The 17656-nt window shown below is 48.5% G+C and overlaps 1 protein-coding gene across 37 annotated transcripts in view; it reads left to right on the top strand.

Annotated features, from left to right (window-relative positions):
• Window positions 1-17656, top strand: part of SEMA5B (semaphorin 5B) — a 120420-nt gene that overhangs the window by 59748 nt on the left and 43016 nt on the right. For 21 of the 37 annotated variants that reach the window (XR_013527592.1, XR_013527593.1, XM_078351952.1 and 18 more), the window contains one exon: window positions 7329-7488. The exons of 4 other annotated variants lie outside the window; for them this stretch is intronic. Coding sequence is in view for 5 of the 33 variants with exons in the window: in XM_078351970.1 (XP_078208096.1) it covers window positions 7451-7488 (38 nt within the window). In the remaining 28 variants the exon portion in view is untranslated. Of the gene's footprint in view, window positions 1-7328; window positions 7489-10294; window positions 10403-17656 lie in introns of all 37 variants that reach the window. 12 more of the 37 variants (XM_078351955.1, XM_078351976.1, XM_078351953.1 and 9 more) reach the window with 1 other exon arrangement.

Consider the following 17656-nt stretch of genomic DNA (forward strand, 5'->3'; position numbering starts at 1 on the left):
AAAATGGAGTCAGATGTAAGCATTGATAAGCGAACAGAAGATGTTAGAATGCTCAAAAGAGGGGTTCCCCAAAGAGAGAGAAAATGACCTGCCCCAAGACTTATGGCCCATGGCATTTATTAGGACCCTTGATGAATGTTGGCTCATGTAGCAGAAAAGGTGTAAGAATGTCCTGACAGTGATGAGTACCAGACACAGCTGAGGTCACCAAGAGATGTGGCTAGAGTAAAGCTACCCGGGACTGGAGGAACTGTCTTGCCTGGAGCCTGGAGGATGGACAGGATGACCTCAGATGCCCACACAGACATTATTAACCATAGGAAGATCCAAACTGACCTGATTTCCACTGCCCTTTCATTTCTACTAGAAATAAATTTATTTCCAGCAGTGTTAGGGCAGGCGTTGGAATAGGGTACATAATAGTGCAAACAGCTGCTCCTCCCCTCTCCAATCTAAGGGGCACAGCACCTGGTAGCTGGACTCCCATCCTACCTTACTACTAGTTCGCTCCAAGCCCACTAGTCCTCTCTGACTCAGGTTCATTGGCCCTAGGGAGGCAAACCCTGAAGAAAGAGCCTGGGGTCAGGGATCCATGCATTTCCGTCCCTGTTCACCTGTGTAAATCGTTCAGCGGAGAAGAAAGCAGACCATAATTGTCGCAATTATAACGAGAAGGGGCAGGCGTAGATGCAGAAGTATAATCCAAATTAAACTGTGAAGGGCAGCTACATCACCTCCCAAGGCCCTTTTTACATTAATGCTTTGTGAGTCTCTAAGCCTAAACCTTCCTGGGGGCCCAATTCTGATAATGTGGTGACATGAAGAAGACCAATTGATTTTTGGATTTACAGTTTTCTGGGAAAGTGTTGGGCCTTGGAGAGGATCTGCACATTTTCTGGAGAGAAGCGAGTAGCTGGGGAGGTCAGGCGAGCATGGAGGATGCAGGAACAAATGCCAGCTCTGGTCAAGGCCGCAGCCCTTGGGTGGGCTGAGGGCTGGGCCCGGGTCTCCCACGCACACAGACTGAGAGGACAGAGCCCTGACCGAAAGAGAAGTGTGCAGAGCTTGGTCCTGACACAAGCCTGCTTCTTCCCCTACCTCCTTCTCAGTCCTCTGGGAAGGCAGAAGGGGCCTAAGGGTCTATCTCAGGCCAGGTTCCCTGGAAGAAGCAAAGCCTGAGCAGAGATTCTTGAGCAAGTGACTGACCAGGGAGTGCCCTCCTGAAGAACCAGGGTAGAGCAGAGGAAGAAGCCAAGGCTACCCAATCCCACGATCCCACGAGGAGCCCTGGCGCATGAATGGCACCCACATAATCTGCTGCACCTGGAGATGTGGGGGCTGGGCTTCTATATTCCTCTGTCAGCTGGTAATTGCCCAAGGGCCTTGGAGTGGGGGTGAGTGTAGTCTCCAGGAGTCTGCACTGGGTTAAGGGCAGGCCTCTGGAGAAGGTTGCAGGTGTGCACCATTAGCCAATTCTGGATGGGTGTACCCACCCACAAATGGGGCTCTGGGAGGGCACCAATGGCACCTGCTACTCCTTCTGTCCTAGGAAATGCCACATTAATTCAGCTCCAGAATATCCTTGCTTACTTCTGAAGATAGTTTAGAAGTCGTATGGGGGTAGTTAGGTGGAAGAAATCTAAGGTCCTACACCACCCTAAAATCTACAAGATTATATTCAAAAGTGAATAATAGCTGGTATAATTCTTCCAAGACTCGTCATATTTAAAGGCTTATTATAATAAACGTTCTGAAGGCTGGGTGGCAGGGGCTCATGCCTGTAATCCCAGTACTTTGGGAGAATGCTCAAAGTACTCGGAGGCCGAGGCGGGGCGACCTGAAGTCGGGAGTTCGAGACCAGCCTGACCAACATGGAGAAACCCCCATCTCTACTAAAAAATAGAAAATTAGCTGGCATGGTGGCGCATGCCTGTAATCTCAGCTTCTCAGGAGGCTGAGGCAGGAGAATCACGAACTCAGGAGGCAGACGTTGTGTTGAGCCAAGATTGCGCCATTGCCCTCCAAAATCCAGCCTGGGCAACAAGAGCAAAACTCTGTCTCAAATAATAATAATAAACGTTCTTACAATGAACTTCCATGCTGAGTTGATTCTCATGATGGCACTGGGAAACGGGTCTTATTATTATCACTCCCCTTACACAAAACTGTTGCTCAGAGTGGTTATTTCACTTAGGGTGACCCAGCTAGTCAAAGTAGTCCATGTCTAACAGGACAATTTCAGGCAGTACTACAGACTTCTATGGACGATTCTTTTTAGGAGGGACTCTTCTCTGAGCAACTCTTTAAGTCACAAACCTCTTTGCACCCTCCAAAGCATCAGTTTCAAATGTTAAAAACTGCTATCAACCGTCTTCAGTGTTAAGACATTGGCAGGTCCTGGAGGCTGTAGAAGGAAGGTGGTGTCTGCCTCCCGGGGTTTGCAGTCAAACTAAGAGCCATATTCGGTGCAAATGGGGAGGTTTGATTAAGTGCCAAATAAGAGGGCAGGTGGGCATCATAGGAAGTGGGGAGGAGGAGGGAACTTCTGAAGGGGAGAGCTGTTCCAGCATGGCCTTCTGAGAAGGGTCTGGAATCAGAGAAATGCAAGCTAGCTGCTGGAGAGTCCCTTTCTTCCAGCTGGTTGTCACTAGGCCACCTGTGCCAAGAAGTGGCACATTCAGCCATTCATGTATTCACACAAACCCGTGTCGGCTGAGCTCCCACTGTCTGGCCAGCTCTGAGAGGACTCCCTCAGATCCCATCTCATGCAGCCATGGCCCACTCTGCTGTCTGCTTTCCAGTTCCTAATCCCGGATCATGGGCCCTCCAGGCTGGGAAGCACTCTGAGCAGCGTGTCCGCTCTCGACTTTACCCCACTCTAATTAAACAAGTGGTCACTTATCTCCTTGGAGAGAAGAGGTTTTAGGGGAGGGAGTGTATCACTCTGGAATGCTTTTGGATGCATGTAAGGGAAAACACCACCTACAATAACTTTAAACAAAGGGATTTATTTAATCACTTAACAAGAGGGTTCGGAATGGCAGCAGCTGCTGGTCTTTGCTCACTGGCTCAACAACATCAAGGTGTTCTGTTGACCTTTTGGCTTCTCTTGTCTTATGGTTAAAACAGGGCTGCTGTAGCTCAAGACATCACATTCAAATGCAAGGGAGGAAGGTGGAGAAAGGAAAGGATTTGGTGCCTGCTGAGTCCATCTCTTAAAAGAAAGACAAGTGTTTTCCCAGAGTCTGTAGCAGGCTTCTGTTTTTTCTCTTGGGCCAGACGTAGGCACCTCTCACTTCAAGAAGCAAGTGTCTCACCTGGGGCCGGGGAAATTGCCACTCCACAATGTGGGAGTTTCTTATCAAAGACAATGCGGGGAATGAATATCAGGGAGGCAATCACAGCATTAGCCACAAAGAGAGCTGGGGACTTCCTTGTACAATCCTAGGCACTGAGCCTTTACCCCCAGCTCCTGCCCAAGAAACTTCTGGACAGTCCCTTCTGCTGAAACGTCAAGCTGCTTCTTCCTAGCCTGTCCTCAAATGAACCTTGAGAACATTATGCTGAGTGAAGTAAGCCAGTCACAAAGCTTACCCCACTGTCCTCCTCCCTCCAGCACACGGAATCAAACTCGAGCCCCCTCGCCCTCCCTCCCTGGCTCAGCCAGGAGACTGTTCTCCTGGTTTCTGCTCAGTTTCACCCACTGTGGAGTCCCTCTGGGGAAGTTAAAGGGAGGGAGAATAAAAGAGGAGGGAGAGTGTTAATTAAACACCAGATGTTTAACTCTGTTAATTAATGGCTCTGTCACCCTGAGTGGCAGCAGCCTTCTCTTCTCTGTCTCCTTCACCCTCACCATTCTGTTCTTCTCTGGAGGGCCTTGAGTCTGAAGCTAAAGAACTCAACATTTGTTCAGCGGAGCCCTGAGGCCAGCAAAGGTAAAGGGAGAAAGCCGGCCAGGGCAATCCAGGAGGAGGGAGTTCCCTTGTCCAGGAGGGAGGCATGGACATACTGGCAGTAGGGATGGAAAGAAGGAACAGTGGGAGAGAGACCAAAGCCCAGAGGTCACAAAGAGATAGCTTTTTTGGTACATGTAGGGATTTCAAAAAATGCAAGTGTTTGCAAGCATTTAAAAATGGGTAAAATTTCACATAAATCCAGATATGCAGATCTTCTTTAAAAATGGGCAGGTCTGGGCCTGTGTCCTCATGCGGCAACAGTTAGCTGGCAGAAAGTAGAGCAGGTGGCCGGTAGCTGTCCTACCCAGACAAAGCATGTGTTCTCCCATCCTCTGCCTCCACCCCACATACTTGGCTGGCTCACATGTCACCTGTCACCTGCCATCCCATCTGGGATTGGGATCCACCGAGGTACAGGTGCCAAGACTCACCAACAGGTTGCACGTAGAGATGAGAGAGAGGAGAGTCTCAGAATGCTGAAATGTGAGTCAGGATATTTGTGGAAATTGTAGGGCCAATGATAGAAGTGAGGAATGTGGGAGGAGCAGGTTAAGGGAGAAAACTGGCAAATTTATTTTGGGCAGGCTGCGGTAGTGATGCCTGGATGATATGGAGGCGGCCGGGCAGTCTGGAGTCCAGGAGAAGGGCTGGCAATCCGTGGAGCTGGGGGGCACAGGAGGAAGTGGAAGCCCTGGGGAGGGAGGGAGCGCGGCTGAGATCACCCAGTATCGGCTATAGTGAGAGAAGAGGGAATTGAGAACAGAACCTTTGAGAACCACACATTTGGGAGAAAGAACCAGAAAGAAAAGTTAGGGCCAACTGAGAGGGTAGAAAGAATCTAGACTATGTAATGACAGAGAAGTAGAAACAGAGTCCAATATTTTTATGGCACCTTCCTCTATATGATCTGTTTTGATGCCCAAGTGGTATTTCCAGAAAGCCAAGGGAGTCAAATGTTCTGCCTCTCCCGATGCCCCATGTTCTGTCTCCCTTCTCATCATCTGTAGCTGGCTCCCAGGAAGACATGAAATCAGCCACTTACATCACAGCCTTTTAACCTCTTTCAGGCCGTTCAGATTCTTATGTCTAATAACTTTAGAGTAAAATCAGCCACTTACATCACAGCTTTTTTTTTTTTTTTTTTTTTTTTTTTTTTGAGTCAGAGTCTTACTTTGTCATCCATGCTGGAGTGCAGTGGCGCGATCTCAGCTCACTACAACCTCTGCTTCCCGGGATCAAGCAATTCTCCTGCCTCAGTCTCCCGAGTAGCTGGGATTACAGGTGCCCACCACCAGGCCCAGCTAATTTTTGTATTTTTATTTTTAGTAGAGATGGGGTTTCATCTTGTTGGCCAGGCTGGTCTCAAACTCCTGACCTTGTGATCTGCCCACCTCGGCCTCCCAAAGTGCTGGGATTATAGGGGTGAGCCACCATACCTGACCCTATATCACAGCCTTTTAACCTCTTTTAGGCTATTCAGATTCTTATCTCTAATAACTTTAGAAGGAAAGGCTTGGTCTCTAATTGAAAGTTTCATTAGTATCCCAGAAATGGCCCACTAGGTAAGCAGTGGCCCCTCATGCTATCTCCTCATCTCCATGAGTGTGTAGGAGGAATGCAGCTTCTGTGACCAACACAGACACACACGCATGACTCTTGGCCACCCTGAAAAGTCTCTGCTCTCTGTGAGTGGCCAGAGGAATGGGGCTTTGGGGTCAGAGAGCCTTTGGGCCAGTGTGGACCTGTTGCTCACCCATTGTGACTTTTCCCTCACCTCTTTAACCTGAGTTTATACATGTGTGAAGTGAGAGTAAGGGTGGTGTGCGTGTTAAATAGGATAATTTTCATGGGGGGGTCAGGGATCTGGGGGAGCTGGGGCAGAGTCTGAGCCTATCACCCCAGTCTGTGGGTCTTTCTGTCTCCCTCTGACACGACCAGCACAGAAAGCCAGGCAGCAGATGTTACTGGTCTCACTTCATTTCCATAGATTTACAAGCATCCCTTTATGTGTTACTGAAAAATTGGGTGTAAATCCTATTTTAAGAACACAGTGGAACTCATTACTTAAAGAACACTTTGGAACATCCTTTTGGGAAGTGAATAATAGTCACCGTGTGTGCTGGTGTTGATGAATTTCTTTTTGTTGGCATGCAGGTCACCTGTAAGGTCTCCCACAATCTCCCCTTTGCATTTTGTGGCCATCCTCTTTCTCACAGGACGAACCCTGTTCCCCTTTCCTGTGCCTGTCATTTCCACATCTCTGCTCCTCCCTTCCGGGCCTGCATGTCTGGCTCCTGATACTCCTCCAGCAGTAGCTCCTTCTTCCCTGAGACCGTGTGGCCATGACTTGCCAGGATCCATTTACTGGCTGCTACTCCTTCTTTAGAAATTCAGTCACAGATGAGTCTCTGGATGCCAGAAGTGTGTTTGCCATGTGGGAACCACTGAGCGTGAGTCCCCAGGGTAAGTGTGGCAGGCAGAATAATGGCTCACCAAAGATGTCCACGTCCTAATCCCTAGAACCTGTGAATATGGTACCTTACGAGGCAAAAGGGAATTTGCAGATGTGATTGAATCATGGATCTTGAGGTGGGGAGATTATCCTGGATGATTTAGATGGGCCCAATGTAATCACATGGATCCTTAAAAGTAAAGCAGCTTGCCCAGCTGCGGTCCAAGGGAGAGGTAACAGTGGAAGAAGGCTTAGAGATTGTAGTGCAGCTGGCTTTAACCATAGAATGTGGGCAGCCTCTAGAAGCTGGGAAAGGCAAAGAAATGGATTCTCCCCCAGAGCCTCCAGAGAGAAATGCATTCCTGCTATCGCCTTGATTTTAGCCCACTGAGACCCATGTCAGACTTCTAACCTATAGAAGTGTAATTTAATACATGTGTGTTTTAGGCCTGGCATGGTGGCTCATGCCTGTAATCTTTTCGGAGAGAGGAGGACACTTTGGGAGGCTGAGGCAGGAAGATTGCTTGAAGTCAGAAGTTTGAGACCAGCCTGGGTGACATAGTGAGATCCCATCTCTACAAAAACTTTTTGAAATTAGCCAGGTATGGTGGTGCAACCTGTAGTCCCAGCTACTTGGGAAGCTAAGGCAGGAGGATCTTTTGAGCCTAGGAGATCAAGGCTTCAGTGAGCTGTGATCATGTCATTGCACTCCAGCCTGGGCAGCAGAGTAAGATCCTGCCTCAAAAAAGAAAAATGTTTGTTTCAAGCCCCTACTATGGTGATTTGTTAAAGCAGCACCAAGAAACAAACACAGCAGCAACCACGTGGTCTCTGGGGCAATCTGACCTCACATCTGACCTCATCTCTTTTGCCTAGTTCATCATGTATCCATGACTCACCCAAAATTTCTCCCCCTTCAGTGAGTGGTTTCAGCTGGTGCCTGGCCTGCATCTCTTGGCTGCTGTGGCTTCACTCCATCTCCTGTTGCCCACTACCTCGTGCTTGGGCTGCCTGACACCCCAGCCTGACAACTAAGGTGTGGATGAAGACTAGGGGGCTGGCTTCTCTCACTGGTCAGGGGTAAGTGTGCCCAGGGGAGTGTGGGGGGCTGCAGCAGGTCACAGACTTGAAGGGAGAGCAGGGAGAAGACCCCCTCATCTGAGGCATCATCAGCATGCCTCCTAGGACCTCAGTCTACCGTATTTGAGCAGCTCATCCTTTCTAAAAATTGTGGTAACATATATGTAACACGAAGTTGGCCATTTAACCCTTTTCAAGTACACGGTTCAGTAGTATGCACCTCTCACCACCATCCGTCTCCAGAACTCTTCATCTTGCAGAACTGAAACTCTAAACCCATTCAGCAATAACTCTGGCTTCCCTCAGCCCCAGGCATCCACCATTCTACTTTCTGTCTCCATGGATTTGCCTACTTAGGTACCTCATATAAATGGAATCATGCAGTGTTTACCTTTTTGTGGCTGGCTTACTTCACTTAGCATAATGTCCTCAAGAGCCATCCACATGGTAGTGTGTGTCAGAATTTCCTTCTTTTATGAGGCTGAATCATATATTCGGTTGTATAGATCTTTCACATTTTGGGTATCCATTTCTCTGTGGATGGAAACTTGGGTTACTTCTACCTTTTGGCTATTGTAAATAATGCTGCTATGAACATGTGTATGAATATTTCTTTGATATCCTACCTCCAGTTCTTGTGGGTATATACCCAGAAGTGGAATTGCCAGATCATATGGTAATTCTGTTTAATTTTTTGAAAAACTGCCAGACTGTTTTACATAGCGGCTGCACCATTTTACCTTCCCACCAACCCATTTTAACTATTTTCAAGTATGCAGTTCAGTGGCATCAAGTACATTCACATGGTCCTGTAACCATCACCACCACCCATCTCTGTAGGAGTGCTGAATTACAGGAGAACGAACTCTCTGGATATGAGAAAACTTACTGGGGAAAGTGAGTAGAAATGGGCCCTCCCCATAAAGATTTATGCTGAGCGACCAAAGTTGTGCTGGAAATCCCAAGAAAATCCAGGCCTTTAGCTGAATTTGCTGTTTGTTTTTGAGCTGAGGGCATATTTTCAAATGCAGTTTTCATTTTATGCAGAGACTGAACATCTGATAGCGAAATGTTTCCACGGAGAGAGCCTGCCCATGGGAGGAGGGAAAGGAGGCTGCTCTAATGAATAGATAAGCTTGATTTGCATTTGGTGCCATCCTTAGCATTTAATTTCAGCAATTAAAGTAGGCAAGTCTCCTTTGTTTTCTTTTTCCTTGCAAAAACAATAAAACATTACAGAACGTTTGGTAAATATGAAACAAAATCCTACTTACCATATTACCTTAGTGAAACCCCCACCACCATTTGTAATAGTAGTCTGTGCAAGGCATGAACCATGCTATTCACCTTGATTTCATCTAAGCCACACTGCTACTCTATGAGGCAGGGGCCTGGTTCTCCCCGATGCTTGTGGGCTCTGTGCGCATGCATTTGGTCTATCTTCCTCCACATGCCTCACAATTGTGAACAATTGCCGTCACAATGTTCACACTTCATATTCTCAAGTGACGTAAACATCCTTGTGATATTCTTGTTTTCAGTTCTTACCATGTGTTGACTTACTCTGTTCGTAGGAGCAAGTCCAGTCTCCATGATCACAAATACAGAAGATTATAGACCATGTTTAAGAGGTTGTCACCATCTGCAAACATTCCCTGGAGTGGCCTGGGCTCCACCCACATGGCTGTGTGAAATAATGTCATTTTCTAAATGGCTGAGTCCTGTGTGATGTGCTGGCATCGAGTAAGGGGCAGACTCCTGAGCCTGACTGCTTGGGTTTGAATCCAGCTTTTACCAGTTCGACCTCATGCAAGTTATTTAACTGGTCTGAGCCTCAGTTTTCCCATGTACAAAATGGGGATAATTATAATACCCACAAGGTAATTGTTTCTATCAAACGGTATAATATAAACAGCATAGGACACTTCCGGGAGCATAAAAACATGGTTGATATTGTTGTTGTCACTGTTACTTAATCTTACTACTACTTAGTCTCTGCCACAAGCTCCCTGCTCAGTCTTGCTCTCTCCTCCCATCCTCAGTTTCTTCATCTATGAAGTACAGTGATCTGTTGTATGAAGTACATGATCTAAACATGTGATCTGTCAGAGCCCTTCTGGTTCAACTTTGGGTCATCACCTTGTTCTTTCTCTCTTCCCCATTGCAGCTAAAGGGATGTGGGTGGAACTGCAGGAAGCACTGACAGAACACTAATGAGATACATGCATGATTTGAGGTTTCTAGGACTATATGGAGGAGGGAAGAAATCGGCCCAGACTGCAGAAAGCAGAGGCAGGGAATGAACTTGCCCTGGGAGAGGACAAGGGGGTCGGGGGTAGGAGAGGTTTCCCATACCCTCACCCCCAGGTTTTAGAGCTGAAAAGTGCTAGGAAGGTTTTCCTCCCTCTCCCCCTTTCGGCTCTGGTCCCAGCCTTTCCTCTGGGCCCCAGTCTCTCAGATGGTCTAATAGGGAAGAAAAGAGGAAAATCCGTATCCAATCTGCTCTATTCAGAGCAATGGGAAGGCATCTGCATCTCAATCTTATCTTTGTGCTGAGTTGGGCTAAGCTTGTCCCCCCCAAGTGGTAAGTGATGGGTGGGTGGGAAGATGCCTTCACTACCTCCAAGGAGAAACCCACCGCTGGGCCACCATATTCGGTGGCCCTGGGCAGGGACAGGAGAGAGCTGCCCCAGCAATGCCTTTCCCTTCCTGCCAAACTGCACACAGTACACGTTCTTCCCTGCTCTTGGTTCCCCTCTATTTCTTCGTCTTTTATTTTTATTCTCTTTTTCTCCCTCTTTCCCAGGCAGGTAGCCAAGTGGAGACTTTGAATGGAGGCAAGGATGGAGGGGATCCAGGGAAGAGGACCGGCCTGAACCCCATTCCCCAAAGGTCCTCATGGACTGAGCTGGAGGTGGGGACTAAGGGGAAGCATTGCCTTATCTCCCGTCCACTGTGGCCCCTCGCTATCAGGCCTGGGCTGGGGGAAGCTGCCAGGTGCCTATCATCGCACTGGGCTCTGGGCCCCAGACTCTGCCCTGTCCATCTGGAACCTCTAGAATTTGTTACTCTGGAGCCGTTCAGGACCCAGAAAAACTGCCTCCCACAGCCCCAACTCACAGGAGGCTGGTTTGCAGCAGGAAGACAGCTTAATAATTTATAGCCCGAAAGTGCTCTCCCCAGTAAGGAAGCCAACTCAGGAAACCAAATTAAACTGGGAGGGCCTCTTGGAGAGCTTGGAGAGTGCCCACGGAGCCAGGGCTGTGGAATGCAACGATAGGGCTGGGGCTTGGTAGTGTAGTGTAGTGGCCCAAGGTGTGGGCTTGTGCAGCAGACAGTCTCAGATTCAAATCCCAGCTTCACGGGCAGTCACAGAGGGACCTTGGGCAAGTGCCTCAGCTTCGATAATGATGCTCGTGTGGGAACCTCTCAGCCTTCTTGCAACGCTGCTGTGAGACCTTGCAGGGAAAGAGCTTACTTAGCCCAGTGCCTCGACACTGCCTATATGCTCCAGGCATTTGTACCCAGGCCCTTATCTTTTAGGGTCACGACTCATCTTCTTCAGCCTGATTACACTCTTTCACGGCTTTTTTCACTAAAGAGAAAAGAGGTCTGAGTTTACTCTGGAGAGGCCCTCCTTATTGGCCGAAGTTTAGTGGTCCTGTGGCCCACAAGGTTTCCAACCGCGTCCTTCAGTCTCCCTGCATTTGTCTGGAGCTGAGGCCTGCAGTTGGGTTGGGGAGTTCTCTGAAAGGGTGCAAATGAGGCTGAGATCCAGCTGCTTTCTGGGTGAAAGACCAGCTTCCCAATGTCTAGAGTTGCCCTGCTGACAAATGGCCTGCTCTAATGCACCTGTCCCCTTGCTCACTGCCACCAAACTTCCCAAAGCATGAACGGATCCAACCACATCTTTCCACTGTCCCAAACTATCCAAAGTCCCCCTCTTCAGCAGAAGGAAACCTCCTGAATCTTTGGGTTTGCGCTCAAGTCTCACTGTGATTTCACCTCGGTCCTCCTTTCGAAACTCATCTCCCTCTCAGCCTCCCTCCACCAGCTTCTCCAGATCGGCAGGGGATGGGCCAGGGCCAAGTCTTTCCCCTCCTGTGCCGTCTGTCTGGAATGCTCTTCCCCGATGGCTGGGGAAGCTCCACCCTTGTTCCCTTCAAGAGAGTTCCACCTTCTACACGGGCCTCTTAGACGCTCTCCCCACTGCAGCCTGTCACCCACTTTCCCAGGGCGTCTTTTCCCTTTTAGCGCACTCTCACCAGCTGCTTTCCGCTGCTCTACCCTGCAGGAGGGCCGGCCCGATGCATCCCCATGCTGAATGGAATGGTCCTCAGTGCGGCAACTCAGCGGCCACCCCACCCCCCAGAGTGGTCTGGGCAGGCCCCTCTCTGGCAACGGGGGGAGGGCACATTTGTGCTGGTGGGCGGGGGGGTGCCTGTTGGGAGGCCAGTTTGGGCTCTGTGGGGAATTCAGCTCTAACACACACTCTCTTCGCCTCTGTCTCCGTTATCCTTCGCCCCTGAGCAGAGGGCGCGGTTCTCTCTGCAGCTGCGGGGCCTCCAGACTGCTCCAGCCTTGGCTCCCGCCCCACTTCTCTGCTCTTCTTCACTGCCACTAGCCAATTTCCCCCCCTCCCCCTGTTTCAGCGAACCCTCTTCCTACTCTTTGCGCTGGGAAAATGAGCCCGGGAGAAGTCCCATACAAGGCGGGGAGGCCTCAGGGTGTGTGTGCGTGGGTGTGCATTCTCTCACACACATGCACGTGCATTCACACGCCTCCAGGCACCGTTAGAGTGACCCAGAACCCACAGGGAATTGTGGCAGCAGCGTGAGAGAAGAAGGCAAGAGCAGCTCTGGCCTAATATTTGGGAAAATGCTTTCTTCACTGCTGAAGGTTTCCCAAAATAGCAGGAGTCGGCTGGCGCTGCATCTCCCCTCCCCCACTCCTAGAGCACCCTGCCCCAGCTCCAGTGCCAAGCAGGCCCAAGGCAGGGCAAGGCACAGGCCTTCTGTGCTCCCTTCTCATCCAGACCCCAGGCCACTGGTCGCTGTCTCTGCTCACTGGGGACCTGTTTCCTCTCCTCTTGTAGACTGCAAGCTCCTTGAAGGCAAGGACTACGCTTTTGTCTTATAAACCTCCCTCCTTCCCACTTTACGGTCTATACAGGGTCCAGCACATAGTAGGTGTTCAGTAAATGCCTAGTGAAGTATTGTATAAATAAGGGACAGACACTTAGGTAACTAGTGGAATGTCTTATGTTTACTAGTAAACTAATACGAATGGATTTCATTAAGACCCTACTCGGTACCAGACTTAGTTCTGAGTATATCAAAGCATCCTCTCTAAGCAAGAAACCATTAATCTTATTTTGCAGGTGATGAAACCAAGGTTTGCAACCAGATAGGGCAGCCTCCCAAGCTCAGGGCTTTCTATGATACTATACAACCCTCGCGATGATTGGATTGGCTATGCACTGCTGGTGGAGAATTCTGGAATTATTTTAACATCAAATCAGACTGACTTGTTAGAAATAAAAAGTTATGTTTGTCTTAGGAGTGTTTGGTTGTATGCATGAGAAACCGAATTGTATGGGCTAGGGATTAGATTTAGTTAATAGAATTGAGATGTGAAAGGCAAGGGCTTTAACTAGTTAGGAGTGTGTTATTCTCGAACAGCAGTAATAATCATAGCGCTTACACATGCCTACTTTGTGGCAGATACTGTTCTACGCCTGTTAAGCAAAGTAGCTTATTTCATCTCCACAACAACTGTGAGCTGGGTGTTATCATTCTCCCCATTTTGCAGAGAAGGAAACGAGACACAGCAAGCAGAGGAAAGGAGTCTGAAGGCAGAGAGACTAGAGCTGCTTCCATCTTCAGCATCCCAGGTTCCACCTACCTTAGCATATGGCTGAAGGTCACATCCTTTATTTTTTTAGAGACAGGGTCTAAAAAAAGAAGAAGAAGAAGATTACTTAGCTAGGCACAACACCTGTAATTCCAGCACTTAATGAGGTCAAGGTGATAGGATAGCTTGAGTCCAGGAGTTCGAGACCAGTCAGGGCAACATAGTGGACTCTGTTTCTACAAAAAAACACAAAATTAGCAAGGCGTGGTGGTATGTGCCTGTAGCTACTTTGGAGGTTGAGGAGGGAGGATCATTTGAGCCTGGGAGGTTGAGGCTGCAGTGAGCTGTGATCATGCCACTGTACTCCAGCCTAGATGGCAAAGTGAGACCCTGTCTTAAAAAAGAAAAAAGGATGACCACCCCACAGGGCCCACATTTACATATTCCAGTTTCGTCTGCAAAGACTGACCTGACCTGGGAGTTTACACACATATACATTGCCATGGGAGAGACCTGATTGGTCTGTTTTGATCACATGACAGTCCTTGTACAAGCAGGTATAGCTGGGATGGGGACCCCGTGGTACATATGAGGCTGCTGGGGCCTACCCCTTTGACCATGAAGGGAGAAATGATTTCCGTAGATGGGGAATCCTTGGGAGTTGGGAAGTCACCTCCCAAGTCTAGAACTCGTCTCAGACCCTGTAATATTTTCAGTGATACGCGGATCGACCACTCTTCTTTTTTCCGTATGGTACCTGCAGTTGTCCTGAAATTTGCAAAGCTGCAGATGTGGACTCCTTGCTCTTGCCTCACCTGGAGGGAAGGCAATTGAGTAGAAAAGATCCCAGATCCAGACTCTGCTCCATCCCTTCCCCACTCATCATGTCCTGGCCTTCCCTTCTTTTCTGAAACAGCAGACAGAGGTGCTGTGCTGGGGCCCAGGTTGATGCAGTAATATTAATCTAGTAATTACTGATTCAGGAGGGACTTGGAGGACATATTTACATAAAAATCAGAATGAGGATGGAACTTCTGCTGCAGAACTTAGGTACCTTAAGGCCTGGGGTTTGGGGTAAGAAAAGGGACCCAGGATATGCTCCTAATTCAGGCCCCTGGAGCTCGGGATCTGGCCATGTAGAGGGCCAGGCCTGGGGCTCTGAAGGTGGTGATCAGACCTGAGGTAGGGAGGCAGGGAGGCCTGGGAAGGGAGCACAGGTCAGCAGGAGGGTGGGGAATAGTGAGGGGAGGGCAGTTGTCCTGGCACCTTGGATGCCCTTCAGAGCTAACAGGAGAAAAGCCCCCGTGAAGGGCTAAAAAGCTGCTGTTTGCAAATGCATTGAGTATCCCTAATTAGGTGTTTTATCAGTCAGGGTCCTCCAGGAAACAGATGGCACACTCACATGGCTCAATGTGAGGACAGTTTAATAAAAGAAATGTTTACAAAGGTGTAGGAAGGGGGTTTGGGAACCATGTGGGATAACTCCCTGTGCGGTACCCAGGGTCTAGTAACCAAGGAGGCGGCGCCACCCCTGGTTCTGAAGGGAGGACGGAGGGATCGATTTCCTTCTGTAGCCTAGAAGCAGAGGAGCTCTGGTCTGTCCAGGGATGCAGCTGTGCTCACCCTGCTGTCTTCTCCTTCTGTTGGCCAAACCTAAGCGAGGCCTCCCTGGATGCAGTTCCCCCATATCCATCCACCTCCCAGGCACAGAGCAGGGAGGCGGAGAGCCAGGGCAAATTTGGAGGTGCAGACAGAGGGCATCCAGCACAAGAATCAGAGGGCAAAAGGAAACGCGCCAGTCCCTGTTCTTCTCTCCCCAGAGCACCAGAATAATTCAGGCTAGTTGATTGCTCAGTGTCTGCCAGGTACTGTTCTAGGCCTTTTAAAGGTAATAACCCCTTTCATCCTCACAACTGCTAAATAAGTTGATATTGTTATTATCATCCCCAATTTGAGGAAACTAAGGCAAAGAGACGTTCAGTGTTTTTCCCAGAGTCACACAGCTAGCGAGGAAGAGGGCTGGGGTTGGGCCTCAGGTTGTCTGGCTCCAGAGATTTGGTCTTGCCCTTTTAATCTCTCTTCTCCAGCCCTGTAGCCCTGTTTGAGGGGCCAGGGGTCAATGTCAGGAAAAGGGGTTGGGGGGCTCTAAGGATGGGCGGCAGTGCCAAACCCCATGCCCCAGGATGGACCCAGGCTAACACTGAGGAAAAACTCCATGTCAGTGACAGTGTGAAAAATCACTCCAGGGAGATTTTCTCCCTCCCAGAGGGTCTCTGCTAAGAGGGATGGTGAGGCCCTTCTGGGGAGGAGCAGAGCATGTACATTTTGAGCTGGAGGATAAGAGGATCAAAAAGGTGCTATGAGTCCTAATTCCCTGTGGGATGCAGACCAGGGAGGGAGAATAGGGGAGAAGGGGCCAGTTGGATGTGCTGACTTCATCCTGTTATTTCCTTGGAGGCTTGCAGCCATTCAGTGATGGGTATTATTCCATTTCACACACATGTGAAGAAACTTAGGCAGAAAGAAAGTAATCCTCCTGTAATTTTCCCAGTCCTGGAGTAAGGTAGTGACAGTAGAAAGGGAAGAGAGAGGAAGGGTTGGGACAGAAGTCTTAGAGCAGGAAGGAGACCAACCCTCAGGTCCTCCAGCTTCCACCCAGGGGGCTGCTCATCAGAATCACCTGGGAATTCCATACCTGCCAGCCCAGGACTCCGCCCCCAGGGGGATGATTCTGATTTACCCCGGCTCCTGGTCAGGTATCCCTAATCTAGTTCAACCTTTCATTTCATTGCTGAGGAAAGTGACGCCAAGAAGGTCACTCTGGATGAGAGACCTTTGAGAGAGGTAGGTTCAGCCAGGCTTGGTGACATGTTGGATGGACTAGGGAAGGAGAGAGGAGGTGGGAGGTGACTCAGAGGGGAGAAGTCAGGCCTCCAGACAAATGTTTGGGCTTCTTCAGGAGTTTTACTGAACCCAAACTAGTTTTTTAAAAGTTTCTAAAATCTAATAACTTTATTGAGTAGCCAATATGTTTACCTGGTCACAAATGAAATTAATATAAAAAGGTATTTACTGAGAAGTCTTGATTTCCATTTTGCTACTTATAGGTAACCTACTAAAATTAGTTTGGGTTTATTTTTCTAGTGTATGTCAATGCTAATACAAGCAAATATAAATACATATGCTCTTATTTTTACCCTCTTATTTTCACAAAAGGTAGCATGCTACCACGCTGTTCTGCACCTTACTTTTTTCACTTAATATACATGGAGATTTTTCCATATAAAGCCTGGAGAAAGCCTGGGCAGCAGAACAAGACCCCTCTACTTACAACAGAGCATGCCCCTGTAGCCAGGCACGATGGTGCTTGCCTATGATCCCCACTACTAGGAAGGCTGAGCTGGGACGATTGCTTGAGCCCAGAAGGTCAAGGCTGCAGTGAGCCATGATTGTGCCATCGAATTCCAACCCGGGCAACAAGCAAGACCCTGTCTCTCTAAAAATGAAATAAAATAAATAGAGAAAGTCTTCATACTTTTCAACAGCTGCATAATATTCCATTGTGAAGATGCACCACAGTTTATTTAGGAAGTCTCCTATTTGGTTGTTTCCTGCCTTTCTGTTCTCTCAAAGAATGACACGATGAACGATCTCGTGTGTAAGTCACTTTGCGCATGTGCGGGCGCCTCTGTGGTCTGTTTTTGCCTCTCAACTATCTGTGAAGAAGCAGGTTTGATTTTTCAATTTATAATCTGTCACAGATGGATACTTATGTAAAATTCAATAAAAGTAAATTACTAGAGAAATGAATTGAAAGGAAGCATGCAACGTACAAGCCTGAATTTTTTTTTTTGTTAAATTCAATACACTTAAAATTACTCTGTCAAATTATTGTAAAGATTTTTAAACACCGACTCTCAAACCTCTGCATTTCTCTGGCCGTGGAGTTGTTCCAGTGTGTGAATCGACACTGGTCTGTGGAGTACACTTTGAGGAGCATGAGTATAGATGCAAAGAATCAGGTTTGCTAGGTCAAGGGGTAATTACATGGGTAGTTTTGCCATATATTGCCAGGATAACCCCACAGGGATTGTGCCGTCTTGTACACCCTGACCCCCACAGCTGCATATGGTAGTTGCTCTCTACCCACTGCTTCACCGAAAGACTGCTGCATCTAACTTGGATTTTTGCTAAACCAATAGATGAGAAGTGGTATCTCTGTTTTAATTTGTGTTTCTGTTATTGTGAGTGAGGATAAGTGTCGTTCATATTTTAAGCCCCTGTTTGTATTTATCTTCTTGGCCTATTTTTCTAC

This window comes from Callithrix jacchus, chromosome 15 (assembly GCF_049354715.1).
Source record: "Callithrix jacchus isolate 240 chromosome 15, calJac240_pri, whole genome shotgun sequence".
NCBI lineage: Eukaryota > Metazoa > Chordata > Mammalia > Primates > Cebidae > Callithrix > Callithrix jacchus.